The sequence below is a fragment of the Protomyctophum bolini genome (genome assembly GCF_963924005.1).
Source record: "Protomyctophum bolini genome assembly, chromosome: 4".
NCBI lineage: Eukaryota > Metazoa > Chordata > Actinopteri > Myctophiformes > Myctophidae > Protomyctophum > Protomyctophum bolini.
The window spans coordinates 22,361,922-22,386,825 of record NC_137865.1 but is presented as its reverse complement, the minus strand read 5'-3'; the positions used below and the strand labels follow the sequence as shown (position 1 = coordinate 22,386,825).

Genomic DNA, 24,904 nt, shown 5'->3' with positions numbered 1-24,904 from the left:
GGTCCTTGGCATGGGCACGTTGGAGAGCCCCTGTAACATTCAGTCAATGACAACCAATCCCAAGGTTTTCCTTTATCGATGGAATGCAATAATGAGCCACAATCTCCCATGATGCACGCATGAAACTTTTTAGAGTTCATACAATGTCACTAATATAGTTATGTTTCCTTTCATATTCCAGCGGAGAAACCTGGAATGGTCCCTTAAATCAGATTGTCACCCCGAGCGATGCCGTTTTTGATTGGTTTGTCGTGTCTGAAGAAAGGGTGCTGATAATGGCTTCGGAGGGGTGGGGGTGGGGGGAGGCATTGCACCATTAGTGTTGGCGTGAAGCAATTTAATTTAGTGGTGCTCGCTAGAATAGAGCTAATGGGGGGTGGGGGGTGCTTATGTAAACATTATGACATACTTATCAGAAGCAACACTGCTGCATTAAGACACATGGAGAGTGTCAGTCGCAACGGTCTGCAGTGCACGCATGCGCACGCACGCACGCACGCACACACACAAACAAACAAAGATCCTGATCTCTCAGTCGTATGAGATTGACTTGACAATGAAGTTAATGAACTAATAATCTACTTGCTTGTCTTTAATGTCTAATCCTAACGCTAACTCACACACTTTTTTTTCTACTTTTAAAATTTAGAGTATAGCCAATTCTTTTTTACCACCTTTTTCTCCACAACCACAGTCGTCATGCCAACCGCACACATGTACTGTACAGTATGTACAGTATTGCCACTGCTGTTGTATCCTACTAGCCAGTGAGGAGCCCACACCGGGAAGATATACTGTAGGGGCTTCGTTCTACTCCTCCCGCACAACACTCCCCGTTTATCAGGTCAGGTGTCATCCCAGCCCGTACGAGTACATGCAATGACCAATATCACCCTCCCTACCTGGCTTCCTTCTGTCCCCCAAACAGAATTCGTGGCCAATTCGTGTTCTTATAGACGCCTGACAAAGTCGGCTTTGTAAAGTCCCTGCCCACCACCACGGAGGTTGTGGATTCGAACCCACAACCTCTGTGGTCTTTACCACTGTAGGGTCTTTACCACTGCAGGGTCTTTACCACCCGAGCGTCTAAAACCCTTTTTAACCCTAAAACAACCTTTCTCTTGTGAGGACCAGGATCATTGCCCTCACAAAGCCTATACTGGACATTTCAAATTATATGTGGATACAGTTGGCACTCACAATTATTAAAAGTGTACACACACACAGTCACACACACACACACACACACATGGACACACAGACGGGCGCACACACACACACACACACACGCGGGGGCACACACACACACACACACACACACACACACACACACACACACGGACACGGACACGGACATGGACACACATAGATACGCACACACGGACACACGCACAGACACACATTAGCTAATTTTAGCGGTGGTGAGTGACAGGGCCAGCGTCCCTCTCCAGAGCGGTGTTTGTCAACTGGATTCAATTAGCTGTCGTCTTGGTCACACAGGCCAGACGGGATTTGACACGCCGTGCTGTCCATGTCACATAAGATAATGTTGTGCTTCGGCCTATATAAGTGGATTATCACCATCACGTTTGCACATAAATTTCTTCGGCACAGCCGGTCACCAGTTGCATAGAGCTGCCCCAGCCTGTGTGATCTCTAGTCTAGAGGGGTCTGTGCCGGTCGAAAACAGGCGGTGGATTCTATTGGTACACCGATGTGAGTGCCCGCCCCCCCTCCTCCCCTCCCCGGTAGAAAACAGCGGAGAAAACAAAAGCCTGGTTACCGAGGCTACCACGACAAGGGGTAGGGCTGGCTGGACGATCCCTGTATTAATAAGATCTGTGACAAAAAAAACTATTTTCCCTTGAGCGTGACTACGTGGACACGGACAAACACAACGAGAGAGGGAAACAGAAAAGCAGAAGAAGACAGAAAGAAAGATCACCATTCACGCTTTGTGCCGCGTTGTGAGCTTTTGGATCGGCTGTTTTCTCTACTTCTTATTTTGTTTTCTAATTAATGGAATTTCTTATTTTCCTTTCATTTTTTATGAGGATAATGAAAAAACTAATAATTAAAAAAAAAACTAACATATTTTGTTCTTAATTCATTCTTTTTTGGGAATGTTTTATTTTTAAATGTTTTGAAATAATTCACAACTAAATGTAGGAAACAAAATGCACATCCGTGTGAGGTGAAGGGCGCTCTTACTTATCATCATACATCTTCTACTGTATTTCCGGCCAATGAGAATTTGCGTCCTAACCTTCATCTTCAATGTTTGTGTTACGCAATGTCTGTGTTTACACAAACACTCAAAATTGTCCATTCTTTGTCAATGTCATGTTTGTATTAGGACAAAGTTTGTGTTTACACACACACACACACACACACACACACACACACACGCACACGCACACACACGTGTGTTTGGGAACCAGTGAAATACAGTATAGGAGCAGAAGCAGGCTAAAGGCAGGTCAGGGCATCATGGCTGGCTCTCAGCCCACAGAGACGGCACCAGGCCTGGGTTCAGCAGTCATTCATCTCTCCCTGCTCTCTGTGAGCCCCAGGGCCGTTGCCTTTCTGACACACTGCCCCTCACTGCCCCTACACGCACGCAGGCACGCACGCACACAGGCACGCACGCACACAGGCACGTATGCACACAAGCACTCACACAAACGCACGCACACACAGACACACACACACACACACACACACACACACACACACACACACACACACACACACACACACTCACTCGTGGCTAACTTTACTCAAGTGAAGATCGCTCAATCAAACTCATTTTTGTGGCCATACAGGAGATCTCTGTATCTGCCTGTCCTACATTTGGGTCGTATTACCTGCACTGGGCTCTATGTATTATTATATCTGAGTCATATTAAAAGAAAACTTAATTTAAAAGAAATGTGTTAATGCCTAAAACAAGGCTAGGTTATTTATTGATCAGTAAATGATTGATTTAGTTAATTTTTTATAATCGTTTTTCTTTAGTTCAGTCTCAAACCCCTTCTCAAAATCACACCTGTGTGAACTGAGCAGTGCATACCCCCTGGGGGGGACTGCACCCCCCCCCCCCCCCCCCCCCCCCCCTTGGGGGGACTGTACCACCCCCGGTGAGAAACACTACTCTACAGCAGAGATTTCTAAGTCTGTTTAACCAAAACATATCACTTGAACTTCAACTGAACTCTTTAGTCTTACTCCAGTAGCACAATATTTTGGAGAAATTCAGAACACCTTCACCTTTTTGCTCGCAGCTATCTCTTCTCATCATCTCCTCCTTTTGTGTGTGAATAATAAGCCACTACTCACCTTCAGCGAAGCTTACATCGACGACAGCGGGGCAGAACTCATAAGCTCTTAAATCACACAAAGCCTCTTCACAGAGCCACTTCTTATCACTTTTAGCAACCCCGTCTGTAGACCTTTTGTAGTCCTAATCGCGCCCTATCAACGCGCCACATCGGGAGATCAGAGGGTGCCATGAAGGAACGGCTGTCACATGTTAAGTGTCGCACGTGTTTGCAGTGGTTTAAAGTATCTAAGTACATTTACTCAACTACAGTACTATACTTAAGTACAATTTTGAGGTACTTTTAATTTACTGGAGTATTTATTTTTTTACTCCACTACGTCTCAGAGGCAAATATTGTACCGTACTTTTACTAGAATTATTTTAAAACTTTAGTTACTAGCTACGACTGCTACGTCTGCTGCTACTAGATTTAGATTATTATGACCAAACATACCCACTTCAGCCCTATATACATTTCAGCCAAAGAGCTGATCTACTTATATCTTATATCTGCTGTTTTCAAAAGATTCTTGTGAACTTGTGAAACTTGTGACTTGTGAAATGGGACATTCCGCATAATTAGTACTTTCTACTTTTTCTACTTTTCATGCCAATACTTTTGTACTTTTACTCAAGTAAATGTTTTCATTCCGGACTTTTACTTAGTATTTCATTGCAGTATTATTATTTGGAGGGAGGGAACATAAACACTCGACATGTTAAGGCCCCTCATTGATTCTGCTTCTTTGTGTCTTACCTTTTTACCATTAAGACCTGAGACCAGATTCTACAAAATGTCTTCTCAATCAATCAATCAATCAATCAATCAATCTTTATTTGTCACATACAGATTAAAAAAGTAGTATTTCTAAAAAGCAGTGAAATGTATGTAGGTCAGCCCCACAGATAGTGAGCAATAAAAGACAATCTAAAAATAGAAATCTACCATTTAAAGCACAGGAATACCCATCTACATTTACAATCCTAAAAACAATAATAACAATGATGACAACAATAATAATGTCCATAAAGGTATTAGTGTCATGTCCATGTGAAAGGGGGGGGCTTCTCCATGCTCAAGTGTGTGGGGGGTGGCCCAATCCCTGTCGTCTCCCAAGGTCCATGTCAACCTATGTTTCTATATCAGTGGTTTCATGTCAAGGACCCCCCAAAGTTATTTATTTGCCTGCCGGAGCCCCATCTGAAAAAGTAAAAAATGTTTCTTGGGAAAGATTTGCACACATTCACAAAAAAAATAAAAAATAAATCAGATCTACAAGCTCGTAGTGCTGCAGCTCAAAACGAGCTTGTAGATCTGCTATAGGTTTGAGTGACGCTGCAGTATGATAAGTAGGGGGTTAAAACACGAAGTTAACACGAGTTAAAGTTTTGAGATATATGTTTCTGCCCGACAGCAACAACATGCTCTCTCTCTCTCTCTCTCTCTCTCTCTCTCTCTCTCCCCCCCGCCAGGTACCTGGTGCTAGAGCACGTGTCGGGCGGAGAGCTGTTTGACTACCTGGTGAAGAAGGGCAGGTTAACACCGAAAGAAGCCAGGAAGTTCTTCAGACAGATCATCTCTGCGCTCGACTTCTGCCACAGTCATTCTATATGGTAAGGTCCTTCTGCCCCTATGCTGTGTGATCTGTGCACTGAATCTGAATGCATGACTAAAGCACTGCAGGGATGTCTCCGGTGTGCTTGTTTCTGCCAATACTCTGAAAACCTGGAATGATACCAGGCGAGTGTAGGAGGTGACTGTGAGAAGAAGCTAAAGAGTAAATTATGTTTATCCACTAGAAAGAAACATAAATGGAGCACAAACTGAATTCTCTGGAAAATGAATTGCCAGCCGCTGTTGATAACAAAGTTGTTTTTGTTTGCTCCTCCTCTTAGCTAAAATGGTAAATGGACTGCTTTTGTAGAGCCCATTATTCCAAAGCACTTTGCAATGTATTTCATGTTCATTCATTTACACACGTCCACAGGACGCCGGCAGAGGAAACCATGCAAGGCCTGCTCATCAGCAGCTGTTCAGGGGGTTCAGTCACAGAGTTATATATCAACTAGAGAGCGGACAGCCCTGCCCCCACTATTCACGATAATAATAAAACATTAATTTCAATGGAAGTTGCTCCGTGGCCCGGAAGAACACTCTACTTCCGCATTTTCTCGATGCACTTCCGCCTTTGACCACCAAAATGTGGTGTCCAAATGTGGAAGTGCTAACGAGCGCTCTGTGTTAAACGCCAGCTGTGTGGGGTTTACTCGTGCTACATACATGCACGGGCAAAAACCACCCGCCTGCATTCCAGCTAGTAGAGTGGGGCGGCTACAACGTTATGCAGCCAGGAGGAGTTGGGGTAGAACCGGGAACCATCCAATTCCAAGACGGTTGCTTGATTGATTGATCGAAAATGATTTGCAGACACAATTCCTAATACAAATGAGGACACAATACACCTGCTGTACAATCTTATCCTCTGTACATTGGTGCCATGAAATATAACATCACCTCACCGTGGTTCTTCGTAATACTTTGTACTCCTTGTTCATTATCTAGATGTAACTCATTTAACTCTGCAAACAAAACTGTCAGCCAGAGGTGAACACATTATGATAATACTGAGTTATTGGTTAAATAATGAGTTCCCAGTGTGAATGAAAAGCACATTTACAGTCAGTTTATTCATAGTTCCGGATGCCTGTTCTGATCCCATGTGAACAACACAGCACAGAGGACACAGGCAGAAACCTTGCATAATATCCACATTTCAAGTTATGGTTACGGTATATGATTCCGCATTGTGAGCTTGTAGATCCGCTATGTTGACTATTTAAAAACAAAAGAGGTTTTTGGACATACAAGGTTTCCACCCGACAGTAAAGACGCTGTGAGGGACTATATGCTTCTTTTTAGCCTGTATGGCGTTTGGAGGGCGACGGTCCATTAATATCACGCTCCAGGATAATTATCAGAGCGGCACAGTCAGCAATGCAGCAGTTTCAGCGGCGATACAGTAAAATCCTGGGAGAGTGTATAAATATAACCATATGCACCATATACTGTACAGATTTTATTGTGCATGTATTACAAAAGGGAGCAAAGGGGGCCAGTGAGACTGGTGATAATGGTTATAGACCATATGAATGATGGGGGTTAGGGGTTAAACAGGGCTTGTATGGCTTTTAAAGTAAATGATAATCCATTAATTGATATAAGTAAGTAGCCTTTGGGCCTTGTGGCCCATCTCTTGTTTCCATAATGTGAGGCAGCTTGATGTACAAGTACACCCCCTGGACCTGACCCTCGTAGTACCCCCAATCCAGCGCATGATGCTGAGTGCCAAGTATCGAGGCATTGGGTCCCATTTTTATAGTCATTGGTATGACCCAGAAATTAAACCCTGACCTCCCAGTCTCAGGGTGGACACTTAAACACAAGGCCATTGAGCTTAATTGATTCATATCAACTTTAAAAGTGACATTTTGGGGAGGGCAACTTTCAATCATTAGAGATGATAGAGTGTTGGTTTCTATCCAAATGCAGTTATATCTTTATAGACCTGAAGACAGAGATATCATATAAATGGTGACATTCATCAAGTCACTGGCATACACACCAGCTGATTTTCACCCCATCATCATCATGGCAATAGATATTGCTGTGTAGCTACACCCACTCTGAGAACCATAGGCATAAAGGTGGTGCGATGCGAGAGCGCAGAATAGCCAACAGCTACTCTGGACTCCTGAATTGCCGGCCTCCTCATATACCCTCCCATCTAGCATCAGGGTCTTGAGCTTGTGCAGTGTGTCTATGTAGGACATAGGTTGTGTGCCTCTCTCCCCTCCTAGCTGGGCCTTGGGTCGGTTCCATAGAGTTTTAATCTAGAGACAGGAAAACCCTGAATCGCTAGCTGGGCCCCTAAAAAACCCCACCACATTCATGTGAAGTGAGGGGCCATCTTATCTTCTTTTTGAGGGGCGCTAGCCAATCACATATACAGCTTTTGTCCCCACACGTCTCATATTTGCCATTGACAATGAAAGGAGAAATTAGGTCATATGTGTCATTATGATGTAAATTTGGGGCAACACAAACATTAAATGCCATTGACAATGAAGGGAAAATGTACGTCATATGTAGTCGTGCAAATCGGCTAACCAATCACATACATTCAGTTGAGGGGCACTCCCACAAAGCTGTGCATAGGAGGGGCTAGCGACCCTCAAAAAACATCTTCTGGTGATTCAGGTCTGGTGACTGACTGTCTAGGGTGTTAGACTCTGTTTCAACTCGATGACGTCAAACAACAAACATGGCTGCCATATGGATGTCAGTTCTGACATATATCCATATATGGAGATCTAAGGGTTTGCGAACAGATGTAGAGTTGCTGACCAATATTGATGACATCAGGGATCTCCATATATGGGCTTAACTGCAACAGCAGGTCACATTTACTGTGACATCAGGGTCTCCACATCTCCATCCCTGATGATGTCACATGATGTCACGAGACTTGGGCATATGGTGCCCGACCAACACACGAGAAATGCACGATTCCATAGTTAACTGCGACCTTCGGTCGCAATATGTATATAAAGTATCTGTCTATCTAATTACAGCGTTTATACTGCGTTGCATGATGTGTCGCTTGCCAACTAGATCTGTTCTTTTTGGAAAGCTACACACACTGTCATGGCGCCATGCGAGGGGAGTGTGTTTAAGCATTTCACAGCAGCTAAATGATTGAGACATTTGCAATTTACAAACAGCTTGTGACCAGAGTTTAAATAGGCAGGGAAAGGTCAGCTCCAGGCTCTTTATAGCCGCACAGTGCAGCAGACTGGACCCGGAGGACGTGACAGCAATGATTTAGTTTAGCGTAACATCAATAACAAAGGCAATGGCCCGGATAGCACGGCCTGTGTGAGTGGTTTTAAAGATAGTGTTCAAACTTTGTTTAACACCATCCACCGCGGTGGGGAGAGAGAGATAGCTCTCTCTGTGTAAAGCTTAGTTTAGCACCAGCCCGTAATCACACAATCACCTGAACTGTAGCATAAATAAACACCACAGGTGGAAGAAGTACTCAGATACTTCACTTAAGTAAAAGTAGCAACACCACCATGTAGAGATATTCTGTTGCATGTCAAAGTCAAAATTTAGCTTGAGTGAAAATGCTAAAGTATTGGCATCAAAATACACTTACCTAAGGGTCTCCGCAAGCATGTCCGACGAGGACGCGCTGTGATCGACCAGTTCGTCCAGCTCGTATACCTCAGACATTGGAGAAACTCCAGGAGAATTTCCCAGACTCTTCTTCAACAAAGATGGCGAAAGCAAACATTCTTGTTCTGTACTTATACATACAATTGTATGGTACAAAACACTGAAGTTCTTAAACCAGAAACCTAACCTGTAAAACAAGTGCCCCATCAGCGCCCATCGACTCCCAGGCTCTGTGGAAAAGGTACTCCCGAACTACAGCAACGAATGAGGTTTCTAGTATTTTATATCTACTGTAGGTTGATGAATGCCAGGATGAAAATGTATTGTCTCCATAGTAATACAGCCACGTCTATACATTTATTTTAAGATAAATGGTAAATGGTAAATGGTGCATTTATATAGCGCCTTTATCCAAGGCGCTTTACATAGATTGTGCATTACATTCACCCATTCACACACCGATGGCAGCGGAATCCATGCAAGGCACCAACTAGCACATCGGGAGCAATTAGGGGTTCAGTGTCTTGCTCAAGGACACTTCGACAGTAACTCTGGGGGAGCCCGGGTTCGAACTGGCAACCTTGCGGTTCCCATCCAGGCACTCTACCCCTGAGCCACCGCCTGCCCCTATTGATTAAACATGTAACTTTATAATTTTGTGGGACGTAATATGCTATAGTTGTTAAAAAGTGCTGCTTTAAACTACAATACCAAACGTAAATAAAGTACTTATTAGGCAAAATGTCCCATTTGTAACGTAATAAACGTATCATTATGCAACACATTGTGAGCTTGTAGAGCAGCAATTTCTTTGAATGGACAAAGTATAAAATAGGGCTTACTTGGTTCATTTATATTCGTAATAACAATCAAAATATACAAACTGAACTTGATACTAAAGTTTTAAACTAATTGTAATGGAGTAAAGAGTACAATACTTGCCTCTGAGACGTAATGGACTCCAAGTGCAAAGTATATATTCAGAATTGAGTACAGTACTTGAGACTAAACATACTTAGTTACTTTCCACCAACTGATAAACACATGAATGTTCTAAAGCCCTTTGGCCTTGGATGCATCCCATAAACCTGAGGTAAATCACGCCTTAATAGCAGGACCTGCCGCCATAAACAAGACAGAAACACTGAGCCAGCGTAGTCAACACAACACCAGTTAAAAACACACTAGACGGCACTCTGCAAATGGGGGCTGGCACCACATACAGTAAGAAACCTTGTACGTCCAAAACCCTTTCTTTTTATTTACCATTTAAAAGAAAAGTTAAATAGTGAAAATAGCCGACCTACAACTTGCAGGTAGTTCCCTACTTACGAAGTAGGGCACCGATTTATGGGAAAAACGTTAATGTTAATGGAGATTGGAGGTTTGTAAGGGGGAGGTTGGCTGGGTGGGTGGTCAAAGGTAGACTTTATCCAGAGACGGACGGCATCAAGGGGGGCAAATTGCATGTGGGTGTGCAGACCCTGGTGTCCATAATGGGACATTAAAGTGACCTCTCTGTCACATTAAGGCTGCACTTTGCTGCTGAAATCTGGCTCCATCTCACACAGAGAAGCACTTACACTGAGCAGTGGTGGAAAACCTTACTGATTTATTCTTCTTCTTCTTCTTTAGCCTACTTAAGTAAAAGTAGCGATAGTACAATGTGGAAATAGGCCTGTATTCAAAAGTATAAAATAGGGCATAATGTTAATGATCAAAATCTGCAACGTAACTAGTAAACAAAGCTGTCAAATAATGCATATAATGGAGTAAAGTATAGTATAAAGTAACGGGGAAAAAAAATACTCAACTAAAACTCAAATGAAGGTATAAAATAAATACCTCAAATACTTGAGTACAGCATTGGCTCTCAAAGTGGGGTCCGGGACCCTCAGGGGTCTTTTTTGGTTGTTATAACTGTATATCAGTTTGGCATGGAGAAGTTTCATTTGGCATGGAGTGCTAAATTATATATATATAATAATAATAATAATACAAATTAAAAATAAATAAATAAATATATATCACATAACGTTAGGGGTGGATGCTGTTAATAGTATTCAAACATTGCACTGAGCTCCAAAGGCCAACGCCGGCTCCTTGCAGATTAGCTCAGAGGAAAAAGTATTATTATTATAGTATTATATAATAAAAATGTTAAAAGCGTTCAACATAGCATCCGAGAATATATGGGGCATTCTCTTAACCTATTTACATACTGTAGCTGTGATGCATGCAGGAATGGACTAGTTAAAACAGCAGTCAGCCTGGCGTCCTTATTTTGAGCATAATTAAAATAGAAGATGTACAAGCTTGCAATGCTTGCATTGCTATGCAATGTGTTCCGAGCTTGTAGATCGGTTGTTTTGCTATTCGTCGTATGACACCAACCTTTACTTAAAGGTTGGGTCTATAATAGCCCCTGAATCGCTAGCCGTACTTCGGGGGTCTGGTGATGCTGTCAAAGGAGGGGATTTCTCGGTTGAAAATCTAACCGGCCCAATGAGGATGGGGATGATCCTGTATTATTAACCAATCGCCAAAGGCTTTTGACCTGATGGTTTATCCCCTGAGCAAGCATGTCAGCCCTTGTGCAGGTAACCAGGTTCAAATCCGGGGTAGAAGCCCTGTATTCAAAATTTTACTTGAGTAGAACAACAAAAGTATTGGTATCAGAATATACTTCAAGTATCAAAAGTGAAAGCACTCATTATGCAGAATGCCCCGTTTCAAAATACTGTATGTCAAAATGTATCTACAACACGTTGTTAAATACTGTATGTCAAAATGTATCTACAACACGTTGTTAAATACTGTATGTCAAAATGTATCTACAACACGTTGTTAAAATACTGTATGTCAAAATGTATCTACAACACGTTGTTAAAATACTGTATGTGAAAATGTATCTACAACACGTTGTTAAAATACTGTATGTCAAAATGTATCTACAACACGTTGTTAAAATACTGTATGTCAAAATGTATCTACAACACGTTGTTAAAATACTGTATGTCAAAATGTATCTACAACACGTTGTTAGCTTGACATGTTAGATGTTAAATTATGTTAACAACAATAACAATAATCAAAATCTTCAAAGTAACAAAGTAAAAACTATATACTATTTGTCCTGGATAAAAAAAGGTAGCTACTTTTGATGCTTTTGTGTGATGCTGTAGTATGACCACGTTGCCGTTCATTTTTTGGAAAAAAAACCCACAAAGTTTAAACATGGAGATAAGAGGTTTCTGCCCGACAGCAATGAAATGTACTTATAGTTATCCCTGCGCTTCCAGTACAGACTAGTGCAGTACGTGTGTACAGTACATCTACAGTGCATGCTGTCTAAGCATTGAGGTTTATGCCCCAGCGGGGCTGTAAGACATGATTCCTGCAATCTAACAACCCAGCTTTTAATTGTCTGTGATCATTAGTACCTTACCAGTGCTGATACGTTACGTTTTATAGAGCCTTGTAATGGGCCTATCCTCCTGAGCTCCGCACACCGCCATAACACTCTAGACATGTTTATGGTGATGAGCACTTTATAACTTGTATTTTCTCCCCAACTCAAGGAAATTAAACTTTCCCTGTGGTGACAACTACTGACATACACAATGTTTAATGCAGTCCCTCTGGTATGTACGTGCTACTGAACTATGATATGTGGCGCCAATTAAAGCCAAAAACACAGTCAGCCCTGCGAGCACTGAGAAAACTTCTGCTGATGGTTTAAAATAAAGTGTCTTCTTCGCAGTACCGAGTCTAGTAAAACAGTCCACTTGCATTTTTTTTCTCTCTCCGTGAAGTAGAGATTAGGATGGTACCGTAAGCAGTAACTGGAGTGGGCTTTTTTTGCATTAAAAAAAAAAAACATAACTGAAAATGTTCCCATTTAGCCTCCGGTACACCTCAGTGCTATCTGGTGGCTGCCATTGACCCAATTACACAGGGACAGAGCAGCACACTTGCAGAGAAAAGCTGGAGGCTAATATCTCGTTACGTTGGCATAAGAGGGCGAACATTCTGACTGCTCACTCAGACACTCAGAGCTGTGATATTCATTAACCGACAAAGTTAATTGCGTATTATGAGCAATGAGGGATGAGATATAGGCCTATACAGAGTTTAATCATAATGGAGTTGGTCTGTTAGTGCAACTACAGTTACTGTAATGCTGGGTGTATATGTTTAGCATTTTGTGTTTTATAGAGTTGTATGTCTTGGTCAGGAATGTCTTGAGGGAATTTCATGGCATTTAGAATAAACATCCACTTGGACAAAAGCATGCACTGAGTAGTTAGAAGTAGGTGATCAAATGTCACGATCTCGGTGACAAAACATGTTCATTAAATTCTTTCTTCGTTCTTCATTTGCTGCAGAATAATGAGTCTGGTGAATGGTAAATGCTAAATGGTGTATAGCGCCTTTAACCAAGGCGCTTTACATACTGTAGATTGTGCATTACATTCACCCATTCATACACCATTGACAGAGGAAACCATGCAAGGCACCAAGCTGCACATCGGGAACAATTAGGGCTTCAGTGTCTTGCTCAAGGATACTTCGACACTAACTCTGTCTGGACAGACAGGGATGTACAGTAAAAAAACAACTGGTTGGTGGAGTCTTCTATTTTATATCAAATCTAAATAAAATATGAGATGCATTTATTGCGAGAGCGTCAGCCGAGAGGAGATAGACACATTAGATTGCTAGAGGATGGATAACTTGCTTCCTACAGTAGACCCATGTTCCTACTCAGAGGTTTATGGATTCCAAAAAAAGAATAACCTTTTTGCAAAGACACGATCTCTAATTGAAATCAGTTAGCTATGACACGGAACGGATTGATCGGCACCATAAAACCACCAATACGACACAGTCTTATTGTCTCTGGACATTGATTGGTGCTGCACATCATCATCTCACACGGTATTAGCTTCCCTGTTAACTGTGAGAACACTTCACACTCTCACACTCAGAGTCCAGTGACAGTGACGTGTGTATAGGCCACTGGACATATTATAGTTGTTTTCTTATTTTTACTCACATATTTTTACTTACATATTTTGACATGAGGCTGATTCTATAAACGCCCCAAAAAAGCCAAATAGCAGATGCACAAGCTTGCAGCGTAGCAAAAAGTGACGTGCTGTGAGCTTGTATATTTGCTATTTCTGAGTGGTGCAACCAATCCAAGGAACAGCAATGTCCGTGTTCACCTATGTGTCCGTGTGACGTTAATGAGCATGAGAATGAGTACCAGTAGGGGCGCTGTTGTGCCAGAAACAGAGAGAGAGAGAGTGCTGAACTGTTGCCTGCTAATGAGAGAGAGAGAGAGGGGGGGGGGGGAGTTGCACCACTCGGTTCACACAGGTGTGATTTTTTTATAGCGAAGGCGAAGAAGGCACATCTCTAAAATGACACAGATGCTTTCCCGGTTGGAATGGCACTAAACTACACTCTTGTTATGTGACTATTTACACACCGTCGTTTGCTGACTAGGGTTCATGCCATTTATTCTGATTTCACACGTGTAAAGTCGCTCTGGATAAGAGTGTCTGCTAAACACCAGGAATTGTAAATTGGAACTGTCCTTCACAAAAAGGCGGTGTAAAATAGAAAAACATGCTTTGTGTTGGGAAACGGAGAATGATGAAGAGACATACTAAAACCCCACGACAGTAACTCAGAGAATGATGATTACTATAGCCTCCAGAAGTACTCACCTGTGCCTTGTAATGATAATAAAAGTTAGCATTCGGTATCATTAACTCCTACGTGAATCTATTTGCTTTTATTTTTTATCCTTCCCTTAATAGTCATATCTCTGGGTTTGCGTGTTTTCTGTTAATAATGTATCATTGCTCTTCTTTTACTGCCAGCCTCTTTGAACATTACTGCACCCAAATCTTACCCATAGGCCTCTCCTCCATCTGTCTGTCTGTCTGTCCTCCCACCTGCAGTCCTCTCCATCCTGCAGCACTGTTCAAGCTGAAGGAACACGCTGTACACTAATGCTTTGCAAAACTTTCTTGCTGGTGTCTCCTTTTGCTGCCAATTAAGCTGTCCGCACCACACAGCTGTCTGTCTGTCTGTCTGTCTGTCTGTCTGTCTGTCTGTCGTTTGGCATAGTGTGTGCCGAATCTGGGTTGTACATGGTTTGTCACACTCCCTCTGGTGTTGTGGGTGTGCACTTCGATAACATTAAGGAAGTATTTAGACAGGTACATGCGGGTATCTTGGTGATGTATCAAATCTTGTGGACCAGACCCATTGCAAGATGCTGTACTCTGTCGTCGACCCTAAGCCATCCCAGCCTGTCAAAGTGGGCAAGGGAGAGGCCAAGTAGGAGCCTGACCAGTTTGTTTTGGGAGGTCTGGAGCCTTGTTTTAAGGGCCTTTGAGGTGCTGTGTTACCAAGAGGTGCATGCATAGTCAAAGAAACCTTGTACGAGGGCTCCTGTTAAGGTACCAGTGAGGAGATCCTGTAATGGAATCTTGTTCTTTGATTGACTTATTTGATTATGTTGGTGGCCATTTTATCACCGGAAAGATTAGCCTCCAGGTAGCCTCGATACCCAGGCTTTCATTTCGTCTGCGCGAAAAATGAAAGCCTGGAGGAACGCATTGGCTGCCTTGGTCTAGAAGTGGGAGTCAACGCTTCCGGGTGGGTGTCGCTCCAAATTATGTGGGCTGACGGACAGATCGGTGAGATCCAATCAGGGCATGCGCAAATCTCAGCCGCGACCCACCCCTATAGACCAGAAACTTAACACGTTAGCTCAGGCTAGCCTCCAGGTAATTTCATCTTTTCGTGTGATAATATTGTCACCCACTCTAACCAAGAAGCCATCTGCCTTGCTGAGATTACTATTTGATCCGAAGAGAATGGATTCCGTTTTTCCCAGGTGTAAAGATAGTTTGTTATCAGCGAGCCAGGTGCAGATTCTACCGAGTTCAGAGCTGAGGGTCTGTTTCCAAGAATCTAGAACGTAACCAGTTCTAGAACCAAAGTTCTTTTGGTGGACAAAGGGCCTGTCTATCTGTCTGTCTGTCTGTCTGTTTGTCTGCCTGTAGTATCACATAGCCAGACAACTATTCCACAATCTCCGAATGCTACATAGAGTCAGAAACTACACCTCCCGAAATCCGAGTAAGGAAGCTCCCATTTCCATTCCGGAAATATATTTTAAAATATCTTTACATTTTATTTTTGTATTTCCATTTCTGCTAAGCAACAAGCTATACCCTGTATATGCTTAGATGTTTCCTATTTATATTAGGATAACTTTGCGCGAATGTAAAGACAAAACGGAAGAGGGGAGGAGGCTCCACTTCCACTTCATATTTTACTCATGATCGAGGTAACGTGAGACTAGTCTGCCTGTAAATGCACAGCATCTCTATCTCAGTGTGACGTTCCCCGCATATCCCGAGAACCGTCCGTCCGATCGACTTCAAACTTGGCCTGTCTTTTTGCGGCGACCCAGAGGGTGTTTTGTGCCGAGTGGGAAGTCGGTCAGACTTCCAAAAAAACAACCTCTGTACTATATCTGTATCTGTATAACTACCGGTATATCTTTGGGCATCTGACATGCCCAAAAGACCGGTAGATTGTGTGCACTTGGAGTTGGATCAGCAGTACTGTCCAGTTGTGACCAGTGTTGATTTTCACAGCACAATTTTGATTTCGTTTTTAGTCAGTCTTTTGAATAAAATGTATTTAGTTTTTGTCATATTTTGTGAAAAGTTTAAGTGGTAGTCTAGTTTTAGTCGACTAAATATACACTTGATTTTGTCGACAATTTTTTTTGGCAGGCCTTGATGGCCTCATAATGCCTGATTTCACACTTTGTTGCATGCTGAAAATAGCCGATCTACAAGCTCACAACCATACAACATGTCACGCTGTGATGCTGTGAGAAATCAAAGCTAATTTGAGGTAAAAGTGTATTTGTTCCTACTCTCACCTATGGTCAGGGAGTGTCTTTGTTCCTATATCACCTATGGTCAGGGAGTGTCTTTGTTCCTACTCTCACCTATGGTCAGGGAGTGTCTTTGTTCCTATATCACCTATGGTCAGGGAGTGTCTTTGTTCCTATACACCTATGGTCAGGGAGTGTCTTTGTTCCTATATCACCTATGGTCAGGGAGTGTCTTTGTTCCTATATCACCTATGGTCAGGGAGTGTCTTTGTTCCTATATCACCTATGGTCATGGGTCATACCAGGAGATTACATCTCCTCACAGGCCCGATCCCCCTGTATACAATGCTATAATGTGGCCTGGGAAGACTGTCTCTCTGCTCCAACTGTTAAGTTCACGGCCCCCACACTCCAGATAAGTGCACAGCTATAATAGATAGGTGGAAATAAAGAGGTCAACGTGCCTCTGCCAATTTGCACCATGCTTTTTAGACGTGTCAAATTATCCACTCAAAAGTGCCCTTGTGTGATTGTGTGAATGTTATTAGGTCCGGTGAAATGCGTCATCGGTCACACTGACTTGCTGGTATATTATTCTTCCCTTAATGCATTAAACTTTGTGGTGTCACCTGCAAAGGTGTCATCACCAAGTACAAGACAGGGTGTGCTTCAAACGTCCAGGTCAACGCATCCCAAATGAGGCCTGTAATGGACCTTAATGGGACCATTTTCATACACACTCATGTGCAATCATGTTCTCTCCCTGTAGAACGGAATAAGACGTGTGCTTCAGAGTACATAGGCTTGAACCAACTAATTTCAACCACAAATGTAATGACATCAACCCATAGACCTTTATTCAACTTCAATCAACATGATTGACATTTATCCTGTTTCACACGGAAATACTGTTGCAAGACGGAAGTTAGTACTCAAAATGCTGTTGTCTGGAATGGAGTCATTTTGTACACTCATAGTTACATTATGATCACTGTGTATCCATCCTGTTCTTCACTTGTTTATATACATTTTTAATAACAGACGTGCATCATACTGTACGTAAATACATACCAGTACAAACAAAAAGACATAACAAACAGTCCATCCTGTTCTTTGCCCTCCCCTTACATCCTTGAATCCTTTCCTTTCTGTTTCAGCTCAGAGCTTTAAATGGCCCCATGTGACAAACAATCAATTTAAACAAACACAAAAAGAAACAGGGGAAAAAAAAGAGTATTATGACAGAAGGAGCAAAGAAACCCCCACATTAAAACAATCTCCCATTATCTGCCATTAGCAGCAACCAAGCATAATGATGATGGACCATAAACACATCATGTTTTATGAGATAACGTCAACACAAACACCGCCGTTCCACTCGGGGTGACAGGCTGCTGTTATAGAGCTTCTACCCATGTTTTTTTTCACCGATGCAGCTTTTACACATGGTTTGAATGATATGTTGTCACAAAGTGCCATTAATCAAGCAAACAAAAAAGACATGTACTGTATATATAAAGTACACATACACAGAATATTTGTATTAACCGCTTAAAGCGGCGCAATGCATTTTTTTTTATTAATAAAATGTAATTTTGTATGTTACTTATATAACTTATTGCAGTTCTTGTCCTGATGAAGACCCGGTCAAAACATGTTGGAATCTTTAACAAAAAATGTAAAATAAGATTGAAAGTGAAGTATACCCATTGGCTGCATGGTGTAAAGTGAAGTATACCCATTGGCTGCATGGTGTAAAGTGAAGTATACCCATTGGCTGCATGGTGTTACTGCCCTCTGTGGTACCATAAGCAGCTATAATGGCAGAGACAGGGAGCGTGTGGTGGCTCTCTGAGAGAGAGAGAGAGAGAGAGAGAGAGGGAGAGAGAGAGAGAGAGAGAGGGAGAGAGGGAGAGAGGGAGAGAGAGAGAGAGAGAGAGAGAGACGGGGGGGCAGTACAGGGACGCACAGGACAGAGCCTTATGCATTCACAGGATATGCTGATGCTTTTGTGCTGGTTTGATGTGAACTCTGGATCAGATGTGTGTGTGTGTGTGTGTGTGTGTGTGTGTGTGTGTGTGTGTGTGTGTGTGTGTGTGTGTGTGTGTGTGTGTGTGTGTGTGTGTGTGTGTGTGTGTGTGTGTGTGTGTGTGTGTGTGTGTGTGTGTGTGTGTGTGTGTGTGTGTGCGTGCGTGCGTTATACAGGGACAGGGTATTATTCCAGGGTGGGGTGGCAATCGCTACTTCATTGGGCATAATGCTCGGAGTCATTTTGTTTGACAGATAGTCTTTATTTTATGCACACACACACACACACACACACACACACACACACACACACACACACACAGGCTTGCACGCTTTAGGGAAATGATGATGGTATGTTTCCTGTCCAGATCACGGTCATTACTAAGCAGACGGGAGAACATGTTAAATCCAGGATGAAGCCTCGCATCGATCGTGTGCTCAGCATATGCACACTTTGTGTGTGTGTGTGTGTGTGTGTGTGTGTGTGTGTGTGTGTGTGTGTGTGTGTGTGTGTGTGTGCTAATGTATTCCTCTGCATGTGCGTGACAGAGTGAGGTAATAAACGTGGGCGGACAAATGAGCGCTGAGCAATACAACGGTGTATGCGCCGCCGTTCCTTGTTCCCCTGACCGCTCGCTGACCCCTGGGTGGTCCCAGCAGGGGCTCACATGCAGGAAGACACAGCAGGGCTGAGGAATAGCATACCGTCGCTGTGGCTAGAAACCTCCTATCTCCATATTTCAATGTTTTATCTTTTCCTGAAAGTGAGAGACACACGGCCAGCTCAGCATGTTTGGAGGAACATGCAGCAATGAGAATCAGCGTATTATTTGCCCAGTTTCGCTCTGGTTTTTATCAGTTAGTTAATGTATCTGATTGTTCGGGGAAAGAGGCTTTTTTGCAGTCTATTTCCAGCTGAACAGAGCCACGCAGTCATGGGTGTACATAAGAGGGCTCAGAACGCATCCCGAGAGAGTTATGGCAAAACCAAATATTGTCATACTTTTGTGTGAATTTGAGGCTCCAGACACTGGAGGACAGGACATAATGGGATATGAATGATGCTACTGTATGTATTGATGGCAAACAGTATTTCACTCACAGTTCACAGACAGTACAGACAAAAATGTCCTATTTCCATATTCTCAGGCGCGTAACTAAATGTCAGTGGGCCCTGACGCAGGCTGATCAGTGAGTGCCCCAAACAGTCTACCAGAGCTGTTGGGAGGCTGGGCACGACACGTGTGTGCCTATATGATGTGTGTGTGCTAGCAGCAGCCACCACCAGGCTCCGCCAAACTTTGTTCAACTCAACTGTCATTGCATCTCTGTATGTATTTATCATTTTATTTATTTTACAGACGGTACGGGTGGGCAGCCGTGTGCCCCCCTTGCCTCTGGGCCACAACGCAGTCGCGTTGTCTGCGTAGCGCTAGTAACGCCCCTGATATTCTATTTAGTAAATGAACACCCTACTACTGCAGCCTCACACAAAAGCATCAAAAAGTAGCAGACACACAAGCTCGAAACACGGCACAAAGTGACACGTTTTGAGCTCGTAGAACTGCTGCTAATTTTTATCCTGGAAAAGTAATAGTTCTTGACATATGAGGTTTACGACAGAGACGATATTCACTGTTGATAGACTGTTGTCAGAGTGTACTGTACCTACGTAGGACACATACTGTACACATAGTCATCAACACGCTCAGACTCCAACACTGAGACAAAGTGTTAAGCAGTGATCTTAACTGTTCATGTGCGCTACTTTCTCCATCTATTCCTCTCCTTTCCTCTCCTCACCTCACTTCCCCTCCTACTTCTCTTCTCTCCATATAAAAATAAAACTCTCATCTAAAGCTCATAATGATGATATAGCATATAAACAGAATGATGCAGTATAGCACAGGCAGAGGAAACCGAGTCATAAACAGTCAACCTCTCTCTCTCTCACTCGCTCTCTCTCTCTCATTCATACAAGTATGCATCCATCTGGCTCAACGGAGGGATATTTTAAGGAGCGGACGTGGGAGGCAAACGGAAGCATGAGGCAAAAAGATGCAGTGAGGGGGTGTGTCGAGAGAGTGAAGGGGGAGGGGGAGGGGGGGCTCGCACTGAGTCACATACAGGCACAGACAGCACTCGGGATGCCGCTATCCACTGTATGTTCCTGGTGATTCTTCCATCCAACCCATTTTGACCTGAGATCAGATTCTAAAAATGTCTTCTACATCCTGACAGTTTTCTGAAAAAGCTATGTTTCTGTCAGTCGTTCTTCGATTTTTCAAAAATAGCAGACCTACAAGCTCGTAGCGCGCCACTGGCGTGCTATATGAGCTTGTAGATCTGCTATTTTTCAATAGCTAAAGCATAACATAATGCTAACACCAAAATGGGTTCCCGCCCAAAATGGGTTAATAACTTTTTCTATTAATCAAATAATCAACAAGCTTTTTTTTTTTACATTATAAAAAACTAGAAAAGTCTGCTCCTTGGAGATCACGCAGATCGTGCAGCGTTGCCTCCCCAGGGCTGTGTTGCGACCTGTTATAGCGCCACCATGAGGCCCATTTGGAAACATTTGGGGTGCCAGATCTACCTTGGCCTAGTGTAGCCAGTGATGGAAGAAGTCCTCACATTGACTACCTACTGTAAGTAAAAGTATCAATAAATAGTAAATACCCTATTGTAGAAAGAAATAGTCTGTTACAAGTACAAGTCTGGTATTAAAAATGTACTTGAGTAAAAGTACTGATTATTGGTCTGAAGGGGCTTGTAATAATAATCAAAATCTACAAAGTAGGCCTAACTTGTAACTATAACGTTTTGTAGTACTTTGTCTTGGATTAAAAAGTACATTTTCCTTCAAGATGTAGTGGAGTAGAAGTAAAAGCATTGGACATTGAAAACACTACTGTAGTCAGTAATGTAAAACATACATCAGATCTGTACTTCCATAGATATAAGTTCTACTGTACCGGGTCCTGATACTACTGCACATACTGTATCAGATCACACAAACTCCGGGCATATCAAATCGTTCCCCAACTAAACACGTTAATCCTTTGTTTTTAAATAGCCCGTGAAACATTATGTAAATCAATCACTCAGGCCTCGCCTTCCGACACCATCAGCTTCTCACAACACACACTAATAGGCTGAGAGCGCTGAAGAATATTATTCCACTGTAACGTCGCCGTCGGAGGGAAACCTTGTACTGTACGTCCAAAACCATATTCCCGTTTGTATCATTACTTCATTTTATAAAAATAGCCGAGCTCACAAGGCATTGCGTTGCGACGCGTTGTGAGCTGGTAGATCTGTGTAACAAAAACATGTTTCTGCCTGACGACAACAATAATTGTTTTAACAAAAGAAAGAAGATGAAAAGAAGAAAAAAACAATTAGGCCCCAAAAAATATTATTTATTACTTGGTCTACGAATAGAAACGTTTCTAGTGAGGACCAATTATATGAAGAAGCCTGGTGAGAACAGAACAGGCACCAGGCAGTAACAATGTCTGCTTTAATATTATAAGCAACCTTTTCTTGTTTTCATGTAAATATTGATAGTTTTGCGTTGCATTTTTTGCGGGGGCATGTTTCTAAAGTGGAGTTGCTTTTTTGGGCTTCCTTCCAGATGTTGTTTAAATCCATTGTTATTTATTTATTATTGTATTTTTTTTTTAAGTCATTGAAAATAGCAGGTCTACAAGCCCACAACGTGTCGCAATGTGACACGTTGTGAGATTGTATAACAACAACAAAAAACACATTACATACAGTTAAACAAACAAATGCACAATGTCCCATCACAGTTCCTGTAATGAGTGTGCTTTGCTTGCAGGTAATATTGCAGTAGTAGTACTTTTTGTATGCCCTTCATTCAGTTCCCCCAAGATCAACCAGCTGCAGTGCATGAGTCATTTCAGCCGTCCGTAAATGTGCATGCACTTACCCTTCCTTAGCGCTATAGGGTTTTCATTCCATTGTCTCTGTCACAGTCTACTTGATGGGGAGGCTTTTCACATAATCATTTGGACCCTGTACTGTACCTACATAATTATTATTTGTCTCAAGTGCACTGGGTCCATCGATGGTGAAGTTGTTGTTTTTCTCCCCAAATTAGTCGTTATGCAGATTGATTCTTCCCCACACACATTTCTGAGTTATAACCGCTGTTGTATCCTGCTGACTCACCTGCCAGTGAGGAGCCCCTACTGGGAGGAGGATGTACTGTGTAGACTCCCTGCTGACAGGTGCCGCCGCAGACCGTAGACTTACTGTACGTGCAGTGACGATAATCACCCTCCCTGCCCGGCTTCCCGGCAACGAAACACAGGCCAACTGTGTTCGCGTAGATCCTCGACAAAGCCGGATGCACCGTGGTGGATTCGAACGGCATATTTTGGATTTCCATATCCTTATATTTAATTTGGCTCGTGGGCCTTGGACCATTTCAGCGTTATCGTGTGCAATTTGTCCCCCGTCGCGTTTCGATGTTCACGGGGACTAAATTGACTGGACCCTCTCTTGGGTTTGGGGAGTATTTTCTTTTTTCCTGTGGAGAGCCCTGTTTTAGATGCTATCCGTGTTTTATTTCAATTACATGCGGGATCACAGTGGATGCCAGTGTGATAACAATCCGCAGACAGCTAATCCCTCAGGAAATGAGTTGTACATCAGCCCATGTCATCCAAGGTTAAACTGCCTTTGTGATCAAAGGAGGATACATCCATCCACTACTCTCCTCTACCCATCATTAGTCTAGACACAAAGATGAAAGTCTAGATCATCACACCCTGACAAAACATGTCCCTTTGCTGCATCCATCCTGGCAATATACCGTATATATGTCAGCCAATCATAAAATATAGCACAATGCTCTTCATTTGGATTTTTCTTTCGGCTAATTCCCATCGGGGGTTGCCACAGTGGATCACCTTTTTCCATCTTTCCTTGGTGACTCCTGCATCCATAAAACCTTCCTCTTATCTTCTAACCTGTTCCCTACTCCCATGCTTCCTTTTCTCATGGACCAAACCGTCTCAACCTCGCCTCTCTTGCTTTATGCCCACACCTATGATAAATGACTGTCAGCCAACCAGAAACATCATAGCCCGCCTCCTGTCCAGTAATCTTTTGCAGACACCATAGGCACGGAGAAAGGTCTTTTCCGTATCCATCTGTACCGGATCTCCAACTGCAAAGGGAACTGAGTGAGTTATATGACTGACTGAGCCCAGGCAGTCTGGTTTGTTGCGCATCGCTCGAGTGGTGGAGTGTGCAGTCCGCAATGTGAGTGAGTGACTGAGAATCACCATAACGCACTGTCATTCTACCATAACCCCGAAATACAGAACAAAGTGTGCCCCTGTTACATAATCGGGTGATTATGGTCATTGGGTTATTTATCAGTCGCATGCTGTTGTGCTGTATAGAGGAAGGTGCTGACTCAGTTTTCAGTCACAGGTCATAAGGATCCACTCATTGTCGTTTCTTTGTTGCTTGTTTTCTCCGAAAAATACTCCAAAGTTGTTGTTTTAGGCCAAAAACGTTCAGATGTAAACAGTGATTTCTGATCGCATCACACCAGCCATGTTACCGCTTGTTGTGAAACCTAACACATGTCGGCTGCTGCTCGAAAATATTTTTGTACTCGTTGTATTGGGCTGTATTGACGGTAATAGAATGGCGCCTATAGGGGAGATAGCTGGCTCCCTGCGGTCATTTCAAATGAATAGCAGGGGGCGCTGAAAGTGTTAATGAGAATCGTAGCTTCCTTCATTCTGCCACCTCCAGCTTGGCTTCCTGTCTTTTCGTCGGTGCCGCATGTGTTTCCAAGCCAGACAGCATGACTGGTCTCACTACCGTACATCCCTCTCACTCTTGCTGTTACCCTTCTATCTACTGTGAATAACACAGTGTTCAAACTGAAATATTTCCGCCTAATTTATGACTGGCTGAATCAGCCAAACAAAACTCACTGTCTGAACTCATTCTTCTCCTAGTACTCTTCCACTGTCAATCGATAGCGGCCACGGACAGTAGACTGCTACACAGCAAAAATCTGGAGCGTTAAAGGGATAGTTAACCCCCAAAATGATTTGATTTCTAAGCCAGTAATTGAATGACCAGCAGTGGTTCCCTATGGTCATGGAGAAACAAAGACTCTCCTTTGTGTCCACTTAAACCCTACTTTATACTTTGTGGTGTTGCATAGCATAAATAGCCTGTCTACAAGCTCACAACACGTCACAAATGACAGCATGTCAGCTTGTAGATCTGCTATATAGGGGAGTCAGGGGACCCAAGTTGAAAGTGGTTAATTTTAATTGTGTAAAAAATGTAAAAAGTGTAAAAAAATAACAACTTATTC

At 42.8% G+C, this 24,904-nt stretch overlaps 1 protein-coding gene across 1 annotated transcript in view; it reads left to right on the top strand.

Moving 5' to 3' along the window:
• The window catches only part of brsk2a (BR serine/threonine kinase 2a), a gene marked incomplete at both ends in the record, with an annotated part of 291,437 nt that overhangs the window by 208,488 nt on the left and 58,045 nt on the right, over positions 1–24,904 (top strand). The window contains one exon of the mRNA XM_080762132.1: positions 4,796–4,936. Within this exon, the coding sequence (XP_080618258.1) occupies positions 4,796–4,936 (141 nt within the window). The remainder of the gene's footprint in view (positions 1–4,795; positions 4,937–24,904) is intronic.